The sequence below is a fragment of the Camelus ferus genome, chromosome 23 (genome assembly GCF_009834535.1).
Source record: "Camelus ferus isolate YT-003-E chromosome 23, BCGSAC_Cfer_1.0, whole genome shotgun sequence".
Taxonomy (NCBI): domain Eukaryota; kingdom Metazoa; phylum Chordata; class Mammalia; order Artiodactyla; family Camelidae; genus Camelus; species Camelus ferus.
Genome location: NC_045718.1, coordinates 22,757,306 through 22,777,313, shown reverse-complemented (window position 1 = coordinate 22,777,313; position 20,008 = coordinate 22,757,306). Strand labels below are relative to the sequence as shown.

The following is a 20,008-nucleotide window of genomic DNA, read 5'->3' as shown; positions in this document are numbered from 1 at the left end:
CTGTGTTGTTGACTCTCCAGCAGGCAGAACACCTGTGACCACCATGCAGGGAGGATGTTGGAGAAAGTCAAAACCTTGATTTTATTTTTATATGCATTTAGAATAGGAGGGATGGGGGGAGGAGAGAGAGAATAGGTTTTCAGATACATGAAAGTACCATTTTGCAAGTTCCAACGGAAAGATTTTTGATGCGGACTTAATTCATCATTGTGGGTATTCCATTTCCCATTAAAGTGATGACGGTACTTGGAAGAGTTGGACACCGAAAATAAAAAAGATGATTGGAATCAGATCTAGAATGGGTTAGTGGTTTGCCTGAGGTCAGTTACCTGTAGCTCAAAATATGAATAAGGAGCACAGTGACCTCTGCAGAACCTTCTTTCCTCATAACAGTGTTCTTTTTATTCCTTTCTGGCAATCTTTTGCTAATTGCTTTATTACAAGCAAGACTCAGAAAATGGAAACAATGAAAGTAGATCCATTTGATGATTGGCTAACAGCTCTGATAAAAGACTGCATTATAAGATGGTTAAAATTATAATCAAATCTTTAAAATCAAAACCAGTTTGAGGAAGGCCACTCTGAGTTACTGAAAAATATTGAGAATATTTTTAAACAGTATACATTTATTACGTTTCCAAAAAACTCAGGACAAGTGTGCTGAGCAGGGTCTTAAGGTTGTTGGCTCTTGACATTTTAAAGAATTTTAAAAGATTTTTGCCTGTGTTTAAATTAGATTTTACCTGGATGCAGAGGACCTGGGTCAAACTGTCTTCCAGCCTCCACAAGTCTTCACTAAGTTACAGCTTAAGGAACTTTATTGATATGATTGCTGGAGAAAGCATCCATTTAAATCCAGTTTCTCTGTGTCTTAGGAAATTCCATTTGATGGTGGCATCTGCTTTATTGATCAATGTTCCTTTTACTTTGTTAAATTTAGCACCAAAAACCCTTGTCTCTTGTATGTGAACATTGCCTGTTGTCAGAGAATGTCACTTAATATCTTTTCCCCTTTGGGAAGAAATTGTGAAGGGAATTCCCTGCTCAGTATTTAGCTCGTGTTGGTACCAACAGCAATCACTTTATCTCAATAGTCACCTCACACTGTTCACCTCTTTTGCTTCGTTCTACCTCATTTTACATTGGTGGTGGTAGTTAGTATTTATTTGTATAAACCGCTTCAGATTACTAAGTAAATAAGGTTTTAAATGAAAATAGGGGTTCTTATTCATTGTGTGTAAATAGGTGCTTTTCAGGGACTGGAGTGGTTCGAATGCAGTCTTTTCTCTACAGCAGTTTGAGCTTTGCTTCTCATTCTGTTTTATGCTGCTGCATTGGGATGAGATTTTCTGAGTATCAAGAACCTTCAAATCTGCTTCTCCCCTGAACCAGCTACTATAAAATCTCAAGTATTAATTGACTTTTTCTGTTTCTTGGACTATTTGAGGATTGTATTTATATACGTTTCCTTTTTTTCACGATCATGGGGGGGAAAGTCTTTAAAGTGTATAGTGAGCTATTTTTCATTTGTGCCCAATTGGAGTAGTGAATGGTCAGGGCTAGGCAGATATTGGAAGGGATGGGGGAGAGGGGACGACCCTTCCAGCCCACACACGTATTGCCTCCAAGAAGTAGGGGTGAGGGGGCTACCTTGAGCTCCTCACATAATCAGGTGGGATCCGAGCTGAAAACCAGGCCCCCAAAGCCTATTTTAAAATCGAAAAGTGAAGTCAAGCCTCAGTTGACATTCACTCATTCACTGCGGGGCAGGAAGAAAGGGCAGGTGGATGCTCTTCCCGCCAGAAATTGGCTCTGACAGGCGGGCGTTTCAAGGGGACCTAGCTGCTGTTCCGATCCCAGTCTGTTAATAGTAGGAATTGCTGTAAGTAATGTCGAGAATCATCTGCTTGGGGGACTCTGGGATTTGCAGAGGGGAAAACAGAATTGAATTTTTAAAAAAGAACTATTTAATTTAAAGAACAAATTCTCCCATGGACTAATTGACTCCCAGCTGGTCCTTTCTGGATCCAGGACTATACAGTGGGTACCAGCCAAATAATTAGTGTCTTGTAAGGACTGTAAATTATTGTCACTTATAAAAAAAAAAAATTCACTGTCAGTTTTTTTTTTTCCCCTCTCAATTATATGCAAAGCCATGTAGGACTTCGGTGACAAGATTTGTATTCTGTCTTGCAGCCTACTTGGAGGAGATCCAGTCGGTCCGTCGCCATACCAACAGCATGCTGGAAGGCACCCACAGCCGGCACCCTCCCATCGTGGTCCACTGCAGTGCCGGGGTGGGGAGGACCGGCGTGGTCATCCTCTCCGAGCTGATGATCTACTGCCTGGAGCATAACGAAGTGAGTCATTCTGGGCTTCTGAATACTCCACCTTGGGGGCCAGTCTACACCGTGGCCAAACCTTCACCTGTGTCCATTTCCAGGGCTTAATTTCCTCTCTTCCTGACAAGGGTTTTCCAGACCCATGATTCCTAGTTGGACTCTGATACTTACAGCCTTCTTATCTTTAGCCTTTCACTGCTCTGGGTGGAGAACCAGATAACAGAGAAGCAGTATTGAAAAATGCGTGAAAGGAAACGTTTAGAAAATCTGATCTTAGCTGGCACCGACTTCCAGAAGTCTGCTGTGTTTTGTGGACAGTCTGGTTTTATTGTGGGTAGTTTCACACAGTGGGTTATTTGGTTGTGTATAGTTTATATGCGTCTTGCATTTCTGGGATGTGTTTTGACCTAACTCCTATGGGAAAGCGTGTCTACTTTAAAAATGTTTTTCATTCTTCAAAGGGAGGTTTCGTTGAGAGGGGGCTGTCGGCTCTTGTCTCGACTGGCAGTGGTGTGGTGGAGCCGGGCAGGGTAGATAATCTTTGGGCACATACGAGGCCCACCTTTCCCGGGGCAGGACGCCCAGCTCCGCCCCTGTAGACACGGGCTGCAGCGACTTTGCACCCCCACGGGCCTGGTGTTCCCTTCCTGCTGTGGGTCAGCGGGTTACACTCCAGGGCCTCTGAGTCTGTGGAGATGAGACAAACAGCAAGCAGAGGCTAACAAAGAATTCTTCTGCCTTCTATACCCATGGGCCTTAGGGGTTTCAAATGGTATTCACTTTTCTTCCCCCCTTAGTTGGGTTCTTCAGCTAAGCCCAACTAACAGCACGTGTCCAGCTCCCCTGCTCTACAGATGAGGATACAGTTAGTGACCTGTCCAGTGCCAGGCGGCCGAGGTCTGCAGTGAGGTCTTCTACCTTCTGGCCCTGAATTGTTTCCTCTCTTCATTCTGCCTCCACACGCCGTTTGTTGGTTCCGTTTCCGAATGGTCCAGCTTGGAGAACCAAAGGAAATTTCTGAAGTGTCTCGAGAGTTTGTGTTTGTTTGTTTGTTTGTTGTTTTTTCCATAGTTTTAAAATCAGGGAAACAGTATAATGTGCAAACTGTGAAGGAATTTACATAGCAATGTACATACGTATTTACTCAGCAGCATCAGTGGTTTAAAAATCAGATTAAACATTGTTCCCTAAAGTTTGTTATATTAAAATTCTAGGGAAAGAACGAATGCCAAGTTGAAAAATGTTCAAAGGATTTTTAGGTTCCTTGCCTACAGAGTTAATTGTGGAGACTTTCAGCCTGTACCTGTCCCAGTGTTGGCGCCACTGCAGAGCAGGAGAGGGGTTACATCAGATGTGGCCTGTGGTTCACACAAACCAAACACTGTCCTGTCCAGGAGCAAAATGCCCAACGTGGTATCAGCTGAGACTACATAACAGAAATCGCATCATCTATGAGTTTTTATCCTTTTGTCCCACGTGAGGTTTCTTGTTTGCTTCCCTGTCACTATGAGAAGTCTAGAAGTTTCTAGTAGAGTGAATAGCTTGCCACTGGGTCCCAGGATCCACTCAGTGCTGGGAGGATGGACTGAGATGAAGTGGAAGCAGGGGACATGCGGCTCAAGTGTATCCGAGCTCCCAGGGGAGGAAGAAGGGCCCTGTTACCCCCTCCCCACTTTCCTCCCCCTCGTACCACTTTGCGCCCCAAACCCCCCTTCTTCTCTGCATTCCCCGTGCGCTTCCTCTGCTCCCCCTTCCTCCTCTTCAACTTGAGAAGCTATTCTGTCTGTCTCATCTGAAATGAAGGACTCTGTTCTGAGCTCTTTGGAGACCCATCCAATGCTGAGCCTCCGTAGTGTGATGACATGAAGGCTCACTGATCACCAGATGCTCTTGGCCCGGGAGAACCCAACACCACCTGTCAGAGCCAGCCTGGTGCGGAGCGAGGGGTTTGGCCGTCAGGGCCTCACACAGACCTGGTGGAGGGCTTGGGGTGGGGCATGGGGATAAAGTTCTCTGTCGTGTGTCCAGACACAGCAGATGTCCTCGATGCCCAGTTGCATGCCAGAACATTCTCTATGGGAATGAGGTCAGTCCAAAAAGGACTCCTGTCCCCACTGATACTCAGAGATAGCAAGATGACTTGTGCTTCCACTCCCTCCCCCAGCACAAACACAGCCGACCTCATCTGTCCCGTCTCCCCGTGACTGCTGCTGGTAGATGGTTATGGAGAAAAAAGTTCTCTACTTGTTGGGCTTTTGGCCTGGCTAGTCAAATCCAAACCCTTATTTTAACAGAAGAGTGGAACCATGTTTGTTTGTTTTTCAAACCAAAGATTTTGCTAAAATGTGATATTGGGTGTCCCATTTTTCTCGTTTCAACTTTCCTGTCTTCTTTCCATGACTTCTGGATTTAGGATATGTTATGTTTTAGTCTGTAATCCACAGAGTGTTAATTTGGTCAGTGAAATGCCTTTTCTTTTTCCTGGAGCAAAGATGCTTACCGTGAGGGCGGGCAGCTGTGAGGGAGGAGCTGGAGGGGCCTCTCCCGGCTGCCCTGAGAAACCTCTTTGTGGCCTGTCGCTTTGGGTCACTGACTGTTATCTGTGACATTTTAACGCCTGTATATTTTTTTCAGAAAGCACAATTTCATGGCTTGTGATAACTCCCTCGGCCGCCTGTCCCAGATCAGCTAAATTACAAGAGGTCAGGTCCTCACTAGCCAAGGAGCAAGACGTCTTGCTCTCGCCGCTTGGCTGAGGTAGTTACCCCCCCATCACAGAGCAGAGGGGAGAAGGTGTCTTCTAGGCAGGACCGAGCAAGCGTCAGCTGCCTCCTCGTTCCTTGGGCTAGGGACACTGGGCAGCAGAGCCCGTGGGGGTGAATCTTCAAGGCACCTGGGCCTCTTTCATTGAGGACTAGGGCAACCTCCTTTGTCTTGTCTCCAGTCTGCCCTTGGCAGCCGATCTATTGTCCTTGGGGCTGAGTCTCACAGGCTGTTGAGAGGGTGGTGATCGTGATGGTGGTGGTGGTGGAGGGGGGTGGCAGAGATGGTGGCGATGATGACAAGAATGAAAATATTATAACAGCTACAGCTAACCCGTGTTTAGTGTTTACCATGTGCAGCACAGCTCCGGTAGCCGGCACAGTGACCTAATGAGAGAGGTCCAGGTAGCACCTTTATCCCCTGAAGAGAAACTGAGGCACAGGTAGATGAGCTCTTAACTGTCGTGTGCCTCTCTTGTCAAAGCCTTTGATGGGTATGAGGTAGGAACAGCCGCATTCTATCCTTGTACCTTCAGTGCGCGACACCGAGTGATGCTCACCTTACCTGTTAACCAAGCTCACTATCAGGTGCTCTGTGTTGCGTATTGTGGGAGCGCGGCCGCTCGGAAGTACTTAGGCCAAGAGCCACTAGTGAACGTCAGAAGCTTATGGTCTGGGCTCTGTATTTTGACTAACAGGTTGAGGATTCACATGCCTTTTTCTCTTTTTTATTACCAAGGACTTGTCCCTTTTAAATCTGTGGTATGTGTTTTGGAGAAGATCAGCTAAAGGGGACGGCCCGTGTGGTACTGGAGCTATGTCGAGTTTGGAACTAGCTGAAATGACTTTTGAGAGTTAAACAAGAAAAGGCAGAGAGCTGAGTTTTTATTATGTTACTTCCAACGCTTGCTCAGTTCTTGACGACTTCATGGGTTTGGCCTTCTGCCTGGGGTAGGGGCTCCCGGAGTAGGAGAGGAGTGCTGAGGCCGTGATGGTACCGTTGACTCCATGGTACTTCTGCCCCGGCTGGTCCAGGAGGGTGGAGGTCACCTGAGTGAGGACACCAGGGCGCCCTCTATTCTGCTTAAACACCAATGATCTATCATATTAATTCCATTCTATTGGAGATTCTCAATCTACACATAGGCAACCTCATTTAAAACTCGAGATATTTTTAAAGGTTTTCACCCCAGATGTGGCCAGAGATTGTGCTCTGATGTTTTAAATGTTTCCAAGTAAATTATCTCCTTTCTGCCCACGATCCTGCGAGGTATCAGGATGAGCATGAGTGTTCTCATCTCATTAATATCAATGAAATAGTGAGCAGTCTTTACAAAGCTCACTGTGTGCCAGACACTGTGCTGAATACTTGACATGCATTTCTTCATTTGATCCTGTGAGGTGGGTACTGCTTATCACATCATCTTCTCATTGAGGAATGTCATTAACTTGGCCAGGGCCACATGGCCATCAGAGGGAGGCATCATTATCCATCCTTATTTTACAGATGAAACCAAGACCCAGATATGGCTTCAGTCCTACCATTGGGCTGTGGTAATATTGAGAGTACCCACTGGGTTTAGCTCCAGCCTCTAGGTTTCCTCTAACAGACTGGTCTGCATTTAAAATGTCATGCCAGTGGTACATGACAACCAGCTTCTCTGGTCACCAGGATGGTCTTTGCTTGTCCTTGGTTTTCCCCTGCACCTGCACGGGGCTAGTGAGTGAATGGTTCCCGGATGGAGGAGTGAGGAGGGAGCAAAGGGGAGTGCCCGTCTCAGGACCTTCTTCTGTTCTCTTGCAGAAGGTGGAAGTACCCATGATGCTGAGGCTCCTCAGGGAGCAGAGGATGTTCATGATCCAGACCATCGCACAGTACAAGTTTGTCTACCAGGTCCTCATCCAGTTCCTCCAAAACTCCAGACTCATTTAACCCCCGAGTCGGCACCTGGAAGAGGGACCCAGCTCCATCTTGCTTCTCGGTTGGGAAGCACCTCCAGACAACATCCGCTCCCGCCGCAGGGCGCGGATGGCCGGAGCAGGCATGCCTGGGCTCCCTGAGGACGGGAGTCAGGATCATTCACAGACATCATGTATTATTTTATATGAGATAATTTATTTTTCCCCCTTTGGAATAACTTTTGTGAATCCTCATAATGCAGTTTTCACAGTAATAACAGTACTTTTCATTTGAACCACATTTTGACTGATCTGCATTGTAACGTCAGCGGGTAGGGTTGCCTGGTAGATCGTTTGGGAGACTGAGACATAAAGGAACACATCTCTAGTGAAGCTGCAGCTGGATTTCTAACCAATCCTGAAATTCATCAGCCTAATTGCTCACATCCAAGTCAAAGACGGCAAGAAAATTTCATCCTAAAGTGGGAAGATAAGGTCTAAGACCCTTTCCCGAAGCCAAAGAACAACACTTTTCTCTTACATCTGGGGGCGCCTGAGGCCTGACAGACAGTTCCCTCCCTCCCTTTCTGCCCTCACCCTCTGTAGTCTCTTTTTCCCTCCTAGGCTTGAGTTAAGGACTGGAACGGCTGGAGGAAATGCTCCCTTCCCGATGCTCTAAGTGCCATCGCCCAGGCTGAACGAGGGCTCCGTGTGGTGTCTTTCCCATCCACCCCTGCTCTGGGCTCCGGAACCCGCGTCCCTGCTGGATGTCACACCCGTGCTGTCTGCTGCTTCTCCCTGTTTGCTCAGTGGGCTCTAGTCTGGTGGCCTCTGAGGCCCTGGGCCAGGCCATCTGTGCAGCTAGGCCTCTTGCCTGATGGACCAGACCAGAGCGGGAAGAGAAAGGAGACAGGCAGGCCCTTGATAGCGTTTCTTGTTTAAGTATGATGTGTGTGTGGACGAGGGTCTGAAGATCAAGATGCTGGCTGCTTTCTGTCTTCTCATCAGTCACTGAGTCACTGGAAAGGCTGCAGAGGAGGCAGCTGGGAAAGCTGCTGTGTGGGGGCTGTTTGGCACTCAGGTGGCAGGTGTGACTCCCACTGTGTCGTTAGCGTCTCCAGCGCTGGGCCCGAAGGCACAGAACCAAGCCCGCTCGGGACCCTGTGGTCCAAACTTGGCCCATCCGATGAAAGCTGGTGGGTGTGTTTTTCACAAAGGCCTCCGCTGCTTTCCTTTCCCCCACACCGCCCACTCTCGGGTCCGCTGTGGTGTGAACCACTGCCAGTTTGAAGCTCACCTCTTAGTTTGTCTCTTTCTGTGTCTTCATTGTTCACTGTCCTCCTGAATCTCGTGGGTTAGTACACAATGAATCATGTTCCACATAGTTTTCCTCTTGCTGAATTTTGGAAAAAATTTTCTCTCTCCTGTGTAGTTTTTCTTGATGCAGCTTTTAAATTATGGTTTCGTTCTCAGAATTGACCTTTGCCACGATGCCTTCCTCCACTGCTGCCTTTTGTTCTTCTCTCCCGGGCTGCAAATGCAAAGAAAGACTGGCATCCAATCAACCAGAAAGAGTGTGCCTTGGGACTTCTGGTCACCCCATACCAATACACACAGGTATGAAAGCAGGTTCCTGAAGAACTACTTTGGAATATGAATGAACTCGGGTTCACATCTGGCCAGGTGTTACGGCAGTGGTTCTGTATTCAGAGTATCTGGCGATGCAGGGCCTCCTTCGTCAAGGAGTAGAAAGAATGTCAGCTGAGCTCCGTAGATTCCAGAAGTTTTGGTGTATGATCTGAAAAAGAAACCATTGGTATGATGTGTATTTTCAGTGGATCAGAGCTCATCACCCTCATGAGGAGACGCTTACAACTTGGATCAACAAGCAAAGAGGTATCTGTTTCCTTTCCGTCGAGACTTTCCATCCTTGGGACATTCTGCTGTTAGGGATGTTTGAACAGTTGGTCTGCAGTTATGGGTTTATTGTTTGATGAACAACATGAGTGTTTCTCTTTCGTCTCTTAGGCCCCAGCATGGGCTCTGTTACCATGTCTCGTGTGGGCGGTGTGCAGATTGTTGTCTCTCTGAGCTCATCCCTCACCGCGCTCCTTTCAGTTCATCCGCTGTTGTTGCTTTGTGCTATGGGAATATTCACAAATGCACAAAATGCAGAGAAGAAGTGGGTTCAGTATCCAATTTCCTAGCCAAAGTTTATATTGAAACTCAAAGGAAAACATTTAAAAGTTATTCCACACATTTCGTTTTCAAAAACAAATGCTTTTGGTCCTTTGGCCCATTTTGCCTCCCTTTTCACATCTCCAGTAAATGCCGACATATCTCCTGTTAAATTGGCAGCAGCCATTTAAAGTCTTTTCAGCGGCATCTGCATAATAATTGCCTAGAGATGCTTTATATCTGGGAAGCAAGCCAAGGAATAAACCTTGAAGCAAAGTGTATTAAATTAGTTATCTAGTTAGAGCTTTTGGAATGAGTTCCTGATGATGCATCAGGCCTGAAGCTGGAGCTGTCGGGGTCTGTTGCTGCGGTTTAGATTTGAAGGGAGAAAATCAAAAAGGAGAGAGGGGGAAAAAAAAAGAAACCATCTCATAACAGAGCCATTCAACACTTTCAGGCTTCTGGTTGTGAAGTTTCCCAGTTGAAATGTTTTGTTTCTTTCTTCCGCTCTCATTTGGATATAGGGACCCGGTGTTCCTCCTTGTTTACTGTGGTCGCTGGACCAGGGGGGCCGAGTTTGATGTCTTCATCCTTGAGCCGAGCCTGCTGGCATAGCCCATTGTGTCTCCTGCTGTGCTTTACTGGCTCTGAGGGGACATTGCCTTTCCCGCCTTTTGCCTTTCAGTAGCATTTACATTTATACCCATTTCTTTCCCTGGATAGGAAGCCAAGAGGGGTTTGGCTGCATTAGGGAGGATTGTCAGATAGTGATTCCTTTACAGGAGAGGGGATGAGTTCCTCTCCCCAGTTGGAGGGAAGAGGAGAACATCTCCACGTGGAGTGGTTTGAGTAATAAACTTCCAAGAGCTCTAAGCTGAGAGAGTTTTACTTCTACAACTTTTGTGGCTCTGCATGGAGAAGAGGAACTGTTTTGACTGTAACTAACTAGTCGTCGTTTGCCTCCATGTCCCTCGGCCATCTCTGGCCCCTTCTTCCATCAGTCTGGATAGAGGAGGGTCTGCTGTGGGCTCTGCCGGGAGAGGTCATGCGGGACCTGCCCCTGGCTTGCCTAGTGCGCACGTAACCTTGCTCCTGCCTACACTTAGCATCCGCGGTTCAGTGATAAAGCACCAGTGGGTAGCGTGAGTCACATTACCCAGCTGCCTACTTTCCTTATCTTTTCCAGCTAATATAGGTTGACCCATATGAAACTGATATTTGGACCATATTTCATTCACAAGGGCAGAAAATTCACATCGCTCAACCTAATTAAGTTCAGTTTGTTTCTTCCCCCTGATTAGTGTGGATCCCAATGCATCATATGTCATTTCTGCAAACAAGCGCTAATGAACATGAAAGCGTGTGCAGCGGGCGCCTGGGCTCTTTCTGTGACCCTGTTGCCTGGCTGCAGCGACCCTTGCCTTACCAGGCCAGTGGGCTGTCTCCCGGAGCTCGGAGTCACTCTTGGCAGAGATGTTAGTACACTCTGGATTCTTGGAGGCAGGGCTGGCCATCAGGCACACCACTATGGGGCTCTCAGCTGACGTCCTTTCTTGATGGATGGTCTGTATTAGCTGACCTCAGCCCAGCGGTTATGGAACATGACGTGTGGGCCCAAAGGCCTGGAGTCACAAAGCAGCATGTGCTTTGGAACCTCCCTCCCCGACTTTCATTGGTGTGTGTGATGGAGAAAGCAGGTACAGTTACTGATTTTCTTTTGGGGGAGATAGGTCCATCACTTGAGGTCGGCGTGGGACAAGTGCAGGGACCTTCTAAGGTGTACGCCTGGGAGCTTAGACTCAAGAGCTGGGGTTTGGGTTGGAACCATCTTAGTGTTAATTTACCCTTCATTCTTCCTCCATGGAAATAATTGTCAGGATCCCAGAGTAAGAAATTTCCAAAAGTACCAAGTAGTCACTGTTGGGCTAAAAGGTGGCTTTTTGTGGGACGTTAGTGTCCTCATGTTTCTCCAAAGATATTTTCTGCTGCTGTCTTTTATTTCCTTGCCTGTGGATTTTATCAGGCGTTTGTCATGCTCTTTTGTAGTAATTTCTTCATGAGCCAAGTTAACAACTCATCTAGCACTGTTTCCAATCAGAGAAGTTTGGGGTTTTCATGGAGATGGCACACATTTTCCGTTGGTCTTCAGCTTTATGGGTGACAAATCAGTTGGCCCTGTAGAGTTGAAAGAATCCTAGTTGGCCCTAGATGTTAAATTATGTGTGACCCAGGAGCAAGGAAGCAGAATGGTTCTTGACTTTGCTTCAGTTGCTAAGACATCTGGGGGCAAAAGAGCTTGCTGATGCCGCCGTTGAGAGCACCAGCAACACGCCTGGGAGAAGTGTGCAGGCGCATCCAGATTCTGTGTTGCTCCCCAAATTCACTGTTCTTCACGGGGTCCTGAGAAACTCACTGGCCTGCTGGCCCAACACTGTATCTTTCTCCTGCCTGCTCTCGGCTTTTGCGTTTCCCTTAGAAACTCAGATGAGTGTTTTTATCCAGCCGACTGCCTTATCTTTTCCTACTTAATACAGCTGCATCTTCTTCCTCAAGGCCAAACTAAAAAGTTTGAAATGAAAATGTCCCTGAGCCTAGCACTGAATATCCGGCATCGACTGATTTCACAGGACTGCGCAATTTATTGTTGTTTGGTATAATGAAAAAAAAAAAAAAAGAGGATGTGCACCTGTGGCTACGGCTCTGAGCTTGGTCAGCCTTCCCATTTAAAAAATACATTCAAGGACGTTTTAAGGCAGGAGGGCAACAGCTGATGTGCAGCATCTATACAGAAAGTCACCCTTCCTCCTGCCACGCTCTGGGCCAGCAAGATCCTTCTTCCCCCAAAATGCCATCAGCTTGCTTGGAGAAGAGCTATAAGTAGGAAGAGGAAGGTTTTTAGATCAGCCCTGAAGTTGCTGTCAAAAAGTTCATTGAGTCACAATTTTCTGAGCTCTTTCCCTTTCTGTAAGGCTGGGGGGATGGAGACCACCAGGTGGCACTCCTAGGGAGGACTGGGCTGCTGTGGGGAGCTCTGTTTCGCCCTTGCTCATCGTTTTAAACTGCGTCCTCATAGTTGCGGGGAGATCTCGGTCATTATCTTGGACTCTGATGCCTGCCAAGCTTCACTGCTCAGGAAAACCATCTCCCCTCGCCAGCTGGTGGCCCGTCCTTTCCTTGCAGCCTTATTAGCAGAAGGTTTTGCTCCTCCCCGTGGCTCCGGAGTTTGCAGTCACAGCTCCTGTGCACCTGGACCGTGTCTCTCCTGGGCCCCTGGGGGCTGCCGAGTGTGTCCCGTGTCCTAGCACGTTGTGTTTATAATCAGGGCACGAACTGGGAAGATGCCAGCACGGTGACTGCAGTCCCTTGTCTCACTTGGAGGCACCGCTGGGACTACTTTGTGATATCACCTTCTTCTTTCCAAGAGCACCTCATTTACTTAGGGCTGTGCTAGCCTTTCCTTTTTGTTTTGCTTTATGGGGTCAGCTCTGGACAGCCCACCTTTTCTTTACCCTTTTAGTGCAACCCCTTACAAAACAGATGAATCTAATCGCAGGGAATCACTCTCTTAAATCTCTCCAAATGATGTAATTAGGAAATCGCATTTTAATTTTGAAAACCTTCCATATATTCAAAAAATAAAATCTGGGCATTTATATAGTTAAAAGGAGTAAAATTCGGGCCAATGGACATAACCAGGAAGAAAAGAGCTGGGTGCAACCAGGGAGCTGGCCTGACCACTCTTTTTTCCCCCTCAGTGATAGACATCACTTGGCACTAAAAGGAATCAAAGAAAAGCTGGATTGGACTGTCAGTCCTGTGCGCCAGTGATGGTGGCAGTGCTTCAGACTTACATCAAGGTGAGCTTCCGTGGGGCCACAGTGGCTGCACTTGGCATAATGACACGTGGAGTCAGGTTAATTTATTCCGAGCTTCTTCCTGCCGACCTTGTTGCCTTCATCATCCCCTCTATTCTGGCCAATCTGGAGAAATGGCTGAAGCTCTGGGCTCCCCAGGAACATTCAGATTCCCTTGTGGTCCTTTCTCTGCTGCCTAGGGAGGGGCAGGCTGCGCGGTCCATCCAATCTGCGACGTATCCTATTCTTTCTCCCCAACCTGCTCCTCCAGGGAAACACAGATGCCACCTCCCCTGACCGCGGTTTCGAGGACAAAGCTGAGAACACTCGACTGGGGCTCTTTTTGTGCCTTGGGGTGGAACTGTTTTGCTAAAATCTCAGGAATCCTGCTTTGAGCTGGGTTGGGCTGGCTCTCAGAGCAGACGTGCCAGGCGCTCTCATCCCTTCTCAGGGCCCCCCTCCCCCCCCCCCCTGCAGTGTTAGCTCATACATACCTTCAGCTTAGACTTGAAAGCTGTACTTCGGAGCCATTTTCTTTTTTTCGGTATGAACACTGTAAAGTGTTACTGCAATTTCCTTTGAACTTTCTTGCCGGTCTGGAATCTTAAAAATCTGTGAACCTTACCGTTTCAAAAGTAGAGTTACTCTTCATCAGAGATGACTTCCTATATGTGTCCTTTGTTCCTTCGGTAGCCTGCCAGCTTGCCTGCGGATGCATACACGGAAAAAGAAAAAGGGTTACATATGCAGATGACTATTCAATGTATAACCTTATGCAACTTGTGTTACTTCCAGTAACAGGCTAATCGATTTTGTTTCACCGGGCAGTTGTCCTGCTACTTGAGTATTCTGATGCTTTCCTTGGTTTGTGCTTTATAAAATGTTGTGAACTGTGGTATCATTCAAACCAACTGACAATTGAGAGGTTTCATTTCGGATGTATAGACAAGTCCTTAACTGAGAAACCAGTTTGTTCTTAAGGTTCTTGGGTCAGCCCACAGAAGCTTCTGACGTCCGACATGGCTGGACCAGCCCGACCTGGCTGGCAGTCACGCACTGACCTGGACATTTAACTGCTATCATAGTGTTGCTATGAGAAATGCATTCCAGACTGGGACTTGCGATCCTGAGACCACCTCCTTCCTCCCAGGGTGGCCCCTTGCTACCTTGCAAGAAGGAAGTCCAGTCTCTTTACTACAGACTAGTTGTAAGGGGAGAGAGGGAGTGAGACATTTATAGGACATTCCCTAAGCTGGGGAGTGATTTATTCATATTCACGTCACTGTTATTTTCGTATAAACTCCCTCTCAATTTAGTATTAAAAGCCTTAAATAAAACTATGCATGCTGTTCTATGTGCTTTTCCATATCAGTAAATAAGCTTATGCTTGCCAGTTTTATACACAATTATGAGGTGTATGAAACTGACTTTTGACAGTATTTTTGCACTGTTTCTGTTTTTATAAAGTCTTTAGATATATTGGTCCTAGTTATATGTCTGTGTTCTCACCGCCCTTGTCCTTGCTGTAAAATGTTTCCTACGTGCCTTTACAAATGTGAGATCTTTATGCTAACCTTTTTGTAAAAGATATCTATTGACTTCCAAATGCAATAAACTTTTTTTTTTTTTTTCAGAGAAAACCACTGAATCTTTTCTGTAGTATGTATGTTTGCATTTTTTTGAAAGCATCTTCCCTCTTACTTTTAGGACTGTTTTCATAGGTAAACGTGCCTGAGAAAAATCTGCTTTTTCACTTCTTTAAAGCCCAATTCTTTCTACTCACTTTTCCTTCCTGTACAGCTTGATTACACTGAAGAATTCCAAAGTCGTCATGGTTAGAAAACCCTGAAAGGGCTGATGGCGAGGCAGATGGAGCAAAGAGGGGAGACACGGAGCTCTCTCACAGCTGCGGTGAAATGCCGCGTCCCTTCCCCCAGCTGTCATTTATTCAGACCCCGAACTGTTGACTCAGAAAAGATAGGAACAGGGCGGCTCTAGAAGACCCCAATTCTCGTTTCTATCTTTCAACTTTACTAACAGCACAACTCATCTCTAGGTTTAAAGGGGGCTGCCCTGCCTTGTATTTTCAGGCAATCCACTGCCACAGACACACACAGTGAACCCCTGGTGAGGAAGGTGGACCCTTCCTTCACGTCTCTTTGATGAGTAACGGAACAATAGAACCACTCCAGCGAGTAACCCGCTTTCAACTCTACCACTCACTATCCAGAGAGTCATTCGCCTACCAGGGGTCCCAGCCTGCTTCGCAGCAGGAAGACGAGACCACTGTAAGCCACGCTGGGTGAGGGCACGGCAAGCAGACACATACATCATTCTGTGTGGAAGCTGACTGTGGCAACAAAACAATTAGAGTTTTGGAAAGAAAAGCTACATCATGTTTGGAAAAAAAAAGATAAGAGATCCCAGCAAGATGGCGGGGTAAAAAGACCCTGAGCCACCTCCTCCCACGAGCACACCAAAATCCCAACAGCTGCAGACCCACCACTGAGGAGGAAGACCAGAACCTACCAGAGAAGCTCTTGTACAACTAAAGGCTTAAAGAAGGAAGCACGATGACACAGGTAGGAGGGGCAGACTCGAGACAGAATCAAATTCCATATCTGTCCCCCCTCCCCCGGGGGGGGGGCCAAACCCTGGAGAATAATTACAGCGGTTTTCCCAGAGGAGTGGGGGGTCTGAGCCCCACGCTGGGCTCTCCAGCCAGCCTGGGAGCCCTGCACTAGGAAGACAAGCCCCCAGAGCATTTGGCTTTGAAAGCCAGAGGGGCTTAATTTGGGGAGCCCAACAGGACTGGGGGGAAATAGAGACTTCATTCTTGAAGGGCGCACACAAAGTCTCCCACGCACCGGGGCCCAGGGCAAGAGCAGCCATTTGACAGGAGCCTGGGCCAACCTGCCTGCTGGTCCTGGGGAATCTCCCAGAGAGGTGGGGGTACCTGCAGCTCACCCTGGGGACACAGACGCTGGCGGCAGCTATACTGGGGAGTGTTCCTCCATGCGGCCCCTGGGGTGGGTGCCATCGTGGGGGCCTCCTTCTAGAGCCAGAAGCCCTGGCCCTAGCGCTGGTGAGGCCTGTTGAGCCTGTAGGCGCCAATGTCGGGACGCCTCAGGCCAGACAACTAACTGGGAAGGGACACAGCTCCACCCACCAGCAGACAGGCTGCCTACAGACTTCCTGAGCCTGCAGCCAGCCTCTAGACACAGTTTAGATAGGGGCCCTGCCCACCAGAGGACCAGGACCCAGCTCTCCCCACCAGTGGGCAAGCACTGGCCCTGCCCCCCATGAAGCCTCCACTAGCCTCTAGACCAGCCTCACCCTGCAGGGGGCCGACAGAAGACCACCACAATCCTGCAGCCTGTGGACCCAGGCCAGACTCTACCGAGGGGCCAGCTGGGGCCCAGCCCTGATCACTAGCAGGCCAGTGCAAGCTTTGGGACACCCCAGACCCCATACCCAACTGTGTCTGGAACCAGTCTCTCCTGACACCAGCTCTGGGATCCCTGGGCCCTGCAGCCAAACTCCAGGACCCAGCTCTGCCTGCTGGTATTCTGGCACTAACTCCAGGGCCCAGCTTCACCCACCAATGGGCAGACAATTGCCCTGAAGTCTTCTGAACACTGACTCCGCCCACCAGTGAGCCAGCCTGGGCTCCCCGGGGTTCTGCAGCCAGCCGCCTCGTGACCAGGCCCCGCTAACCAGCAGCATCCACACAAGGCGGGGCCTGGCAACCTCCTGGGCTAGGAGCCAACCAAGCCTACAAGACCTCTCACATAGTCAGCTAGCCACAAGGGAAGGACCCACACAACCTTCTTAGGGGGAACCCCTAGAGCATACAGCTTGGGTGAAGAGAGGGGAGCATGCCGCTGGGACACACAGGACGTCTCCTACAGAAGGCCACTCCTCCAAGGTCAAGAAACTAACCTACCACGTACATAATGCAAACAGCAACTCAGGCAAACTGAGGCAGCAGAGGAACATGTTCCAGACAAAGGAACAAGATAAAACCCCAGAAAAACTAAGTGAAGTGGAGACAGGCAATCTACCCAAGAAAGAATTCAGAGTAATGAATTCAAGAACATAAACCAAGAACTCGGGAGAAGAATGAATGCACAGAGTGAGAAGTTAGAAGTTTTTAACAAAGAGAAAATATACAGAACCAGAGATGAGGAATACAATAAATGAAAAATACACTAGAAGAAATCAATAGTAGAGTAAATGATACAGAAGAATTGATCAGCAAGCTATAGACAGAGTACCCTGTTCACTACCCCTGAACAGAAAAATGAATGAAAAGAAATGAGGACAGAAAGAGAGACCTCTGGGACAACATCAAGCATACTAATTTTCACGTGATATGGGCCCCAGAAGGAGAAGAAAGGGCCTGAGAACGTATCTGAAGACAGAATAGCTGAAAACTTCCCCAACCTGGGAAAGGAAACAGTCACTCAAGTCCAGGAAGCATACAGACTGCCATGTAGGATTAACTCAAAAAGGAAAACATCACACCAAAACGCATCGTTATTAAAATGACAAAAATTAGAGAATATTCAGCAAATGAAAAGAAGAAACACACAATGGAACTCCCATAAGGCAATCAAATGACTTTTCAGCAGAAACTCTGTGGGCCAGAAGGGAGTGGCAAGATATGTTTAAAGTGATAAAAGAAAAAACATACAACCAAGAATACTCTACCCAGCAAGGCTCTCCTTCAGATTTGATGGAGAAACCAAAAAACTTATAGACAAGCAAAAGCTAAAAGAGTTCAGCACTACCAAAACAGCTTTATAAGAAATGGTTAAAGGCAGGGAAGGGTATAGCCCAGTACCTCCATTTAAAAAAAGAAGTAAATAAATAAACCTAATTACCTCCCCCCTTCAAAAAATAAATACAATAAAAATAAAGAAAGAAAGAAAGAAAGAAATGTTAAAGGAAAGGCCACAACTAGAAACAAAATTATGAAGTGAAAAAGCTTACTGGTAAAGCCAAACATACAGTAAAGGTAGGGAATCATCCACATGCAAAGCTAGCAGGGAGGTTAAAAGACAAAAGTAGTAAAATCATCTAGATCCACAGTAAACAGTTAAGGGACACACAAAACAATCAGATGTAAAATATGATACCAAAAATAGTAATCATGAGGGGAGGAGAGTACAAATGCAGGGTTTAAGCATGCATTTCAAATTAAGAGATTAGTAACCCCAAACAATCATGTGCGTATTTAGTCCGTTATATGAAAACCTCATGGTAACCACAAACCAAAAATCTGTAATAGATATACACACAAGAAAGAAAAAGGAATCCAAACATAACACTAAAAATAGTCATCAAATCACAAGAGAAAAGGACAAAAGGGGGAAAAAAAACCAAACCCAAAACAATTAACAAAATGGCAATAAGAACATACATATCAATAATTACCTTAAATATAAATGGACTAAATGCTCCAACCAAAAGACACGGAGTGACTGAATGGATAGAAAAACAAGATCTATATATATATGCTGCCTACAAGAGACTCAATTCTGATCTAGAGACATACACAGACTGAAGGCGAGGAGGTGGAAAAAGATATTCCACACACATGGAAATCAAAAGAAGGCCAGAGTAGCAATACTTATATCAGACAAAATAGACTTTAAAATGAAGGCTGTTACAAGAGACAAGGAGGATACTACCTAATGATCAAGAGACCAATCCAAGAAAAAGATGTAACAACTGTAAATATACATGTACCCGAAATAGGAACATCCAAATATATAAGGCCAAATATTAACAAACATAAAAGGAGCAATCAACAGTAATACAAAAATAGGAGGGGACTTTAACACCCCACTTACATCAATGGACAGATCATCCAGACAGAAAAGTATATAAGGAAACAAAGCCTTTAATGACACATTAGACCAGATGGAATTAACTAATATATACACCACTCCATCCGAAAGCAGCAGAATACACATTCTTTCAGTGCACATGAAACATTCTCCAGAATCGATCACATGCTTGGTCACAAAACAAGCCTCTGTAAACTTAAGAAAATTGAAATCTTATCAAGCATCTTTTCCGAACACGGCACTGAGACTAGAAATGAACTACAGGAGAAAAACTACAAAAAACCCAAACACACAAAGGCTAAACAATATGCTACTGAACAGCCAATGGATCACAGAAGAAATCAAAGAGGAAATTAAAAAAATCTAGAAAAATGAAAGTGAAGCATGACAATGCAAATCCTATGGGACGCAGCAAGAGCAGTCTTAAGGGGAAGTTTATAGTGATACAAGCTTACCTCAGAAAGCAAGAAAAATCTCAAATAAACAACTTAACCTTACACCTAAAGCAACTAGAAAAAGAGCAAAATCCAAAGTTAGAGGAGAGAAACAAATCATAAAGATCAGAGCAGAAATAAATAACAGAGACAAAAAAAAAATCGATGAAACTAAAAGCTGGTTCTTTGAAAAAGTAAACAAAATTGATAAATCTTTAGCCAGACTCATAAAGAAGTAAAGGGAGAGGGCCCAAATCATTAAAATCAGAAATGAAAAAGGAGAAATTACAACCAATACCACAGAAATTCAAAGGATCACAAGAGACTACTGTGAACAACTAGACGCCAATAAGATGGACAACCTAGAAGAAATGGATAAATTCTTCGAATAATACAATCTCCCAAGACCGAACCTAGAAGAAATAGAAAATATGAACAGACCAATTACCAGCAATGAAGTTGAAACATTAATTTAAAAACTCCTGACAAACAGAAGCCCAGGACCAGATGGCTTCACAGGTGAATTCTACCAAACATTTAGAGAAGACTTAACAACTATCCTTTTCAAACTATTCCAAAAAATAGTCTGCAGAGGAAGGAACACTTCCAAACTCATTCGATGAGGCCAACATCACCCTGATACCAAAGCCAGACAAAGATACCACGAAGAAGAGAACCGCAGGC

General features: G+C 46.3%; 1 protein-coding gene across 4 annotated transcripts in view; it reads left to right on the top strand.

The window, feature by feature from the left end:
- Positions 1–14,675, top strand: part of PTPN14 (protein tyrosine phosphatase non-receptor type 14) — a 161,767-nt gene extending 147,092 nt beyond the window's left edge. For 3 of the 4 annotated variants that reach the window (XM_032466470.1, XM_032466471.1, XM_006185530.3), the window contains exons 18-19: positions 2,197–2,360; positions 6,909–14,675. In XM_032466470.1, the coding sequence (XP_032322361.1) occupies positions 2,197–2,360; positions 6,909–7,037 (293 nt within the window). In that variant the 3' untranslated portion in view covers positions 7,038–14,675. The remainder of the gene's footprint in view (positions 1–2,196; positions 2,361–6,908) is intronic. The other variant, XR_004314476.1, reaches the window with a different exon arrangement.
- Positions 14,676–20,008: the final 5,333 nt, after the last annotated feature.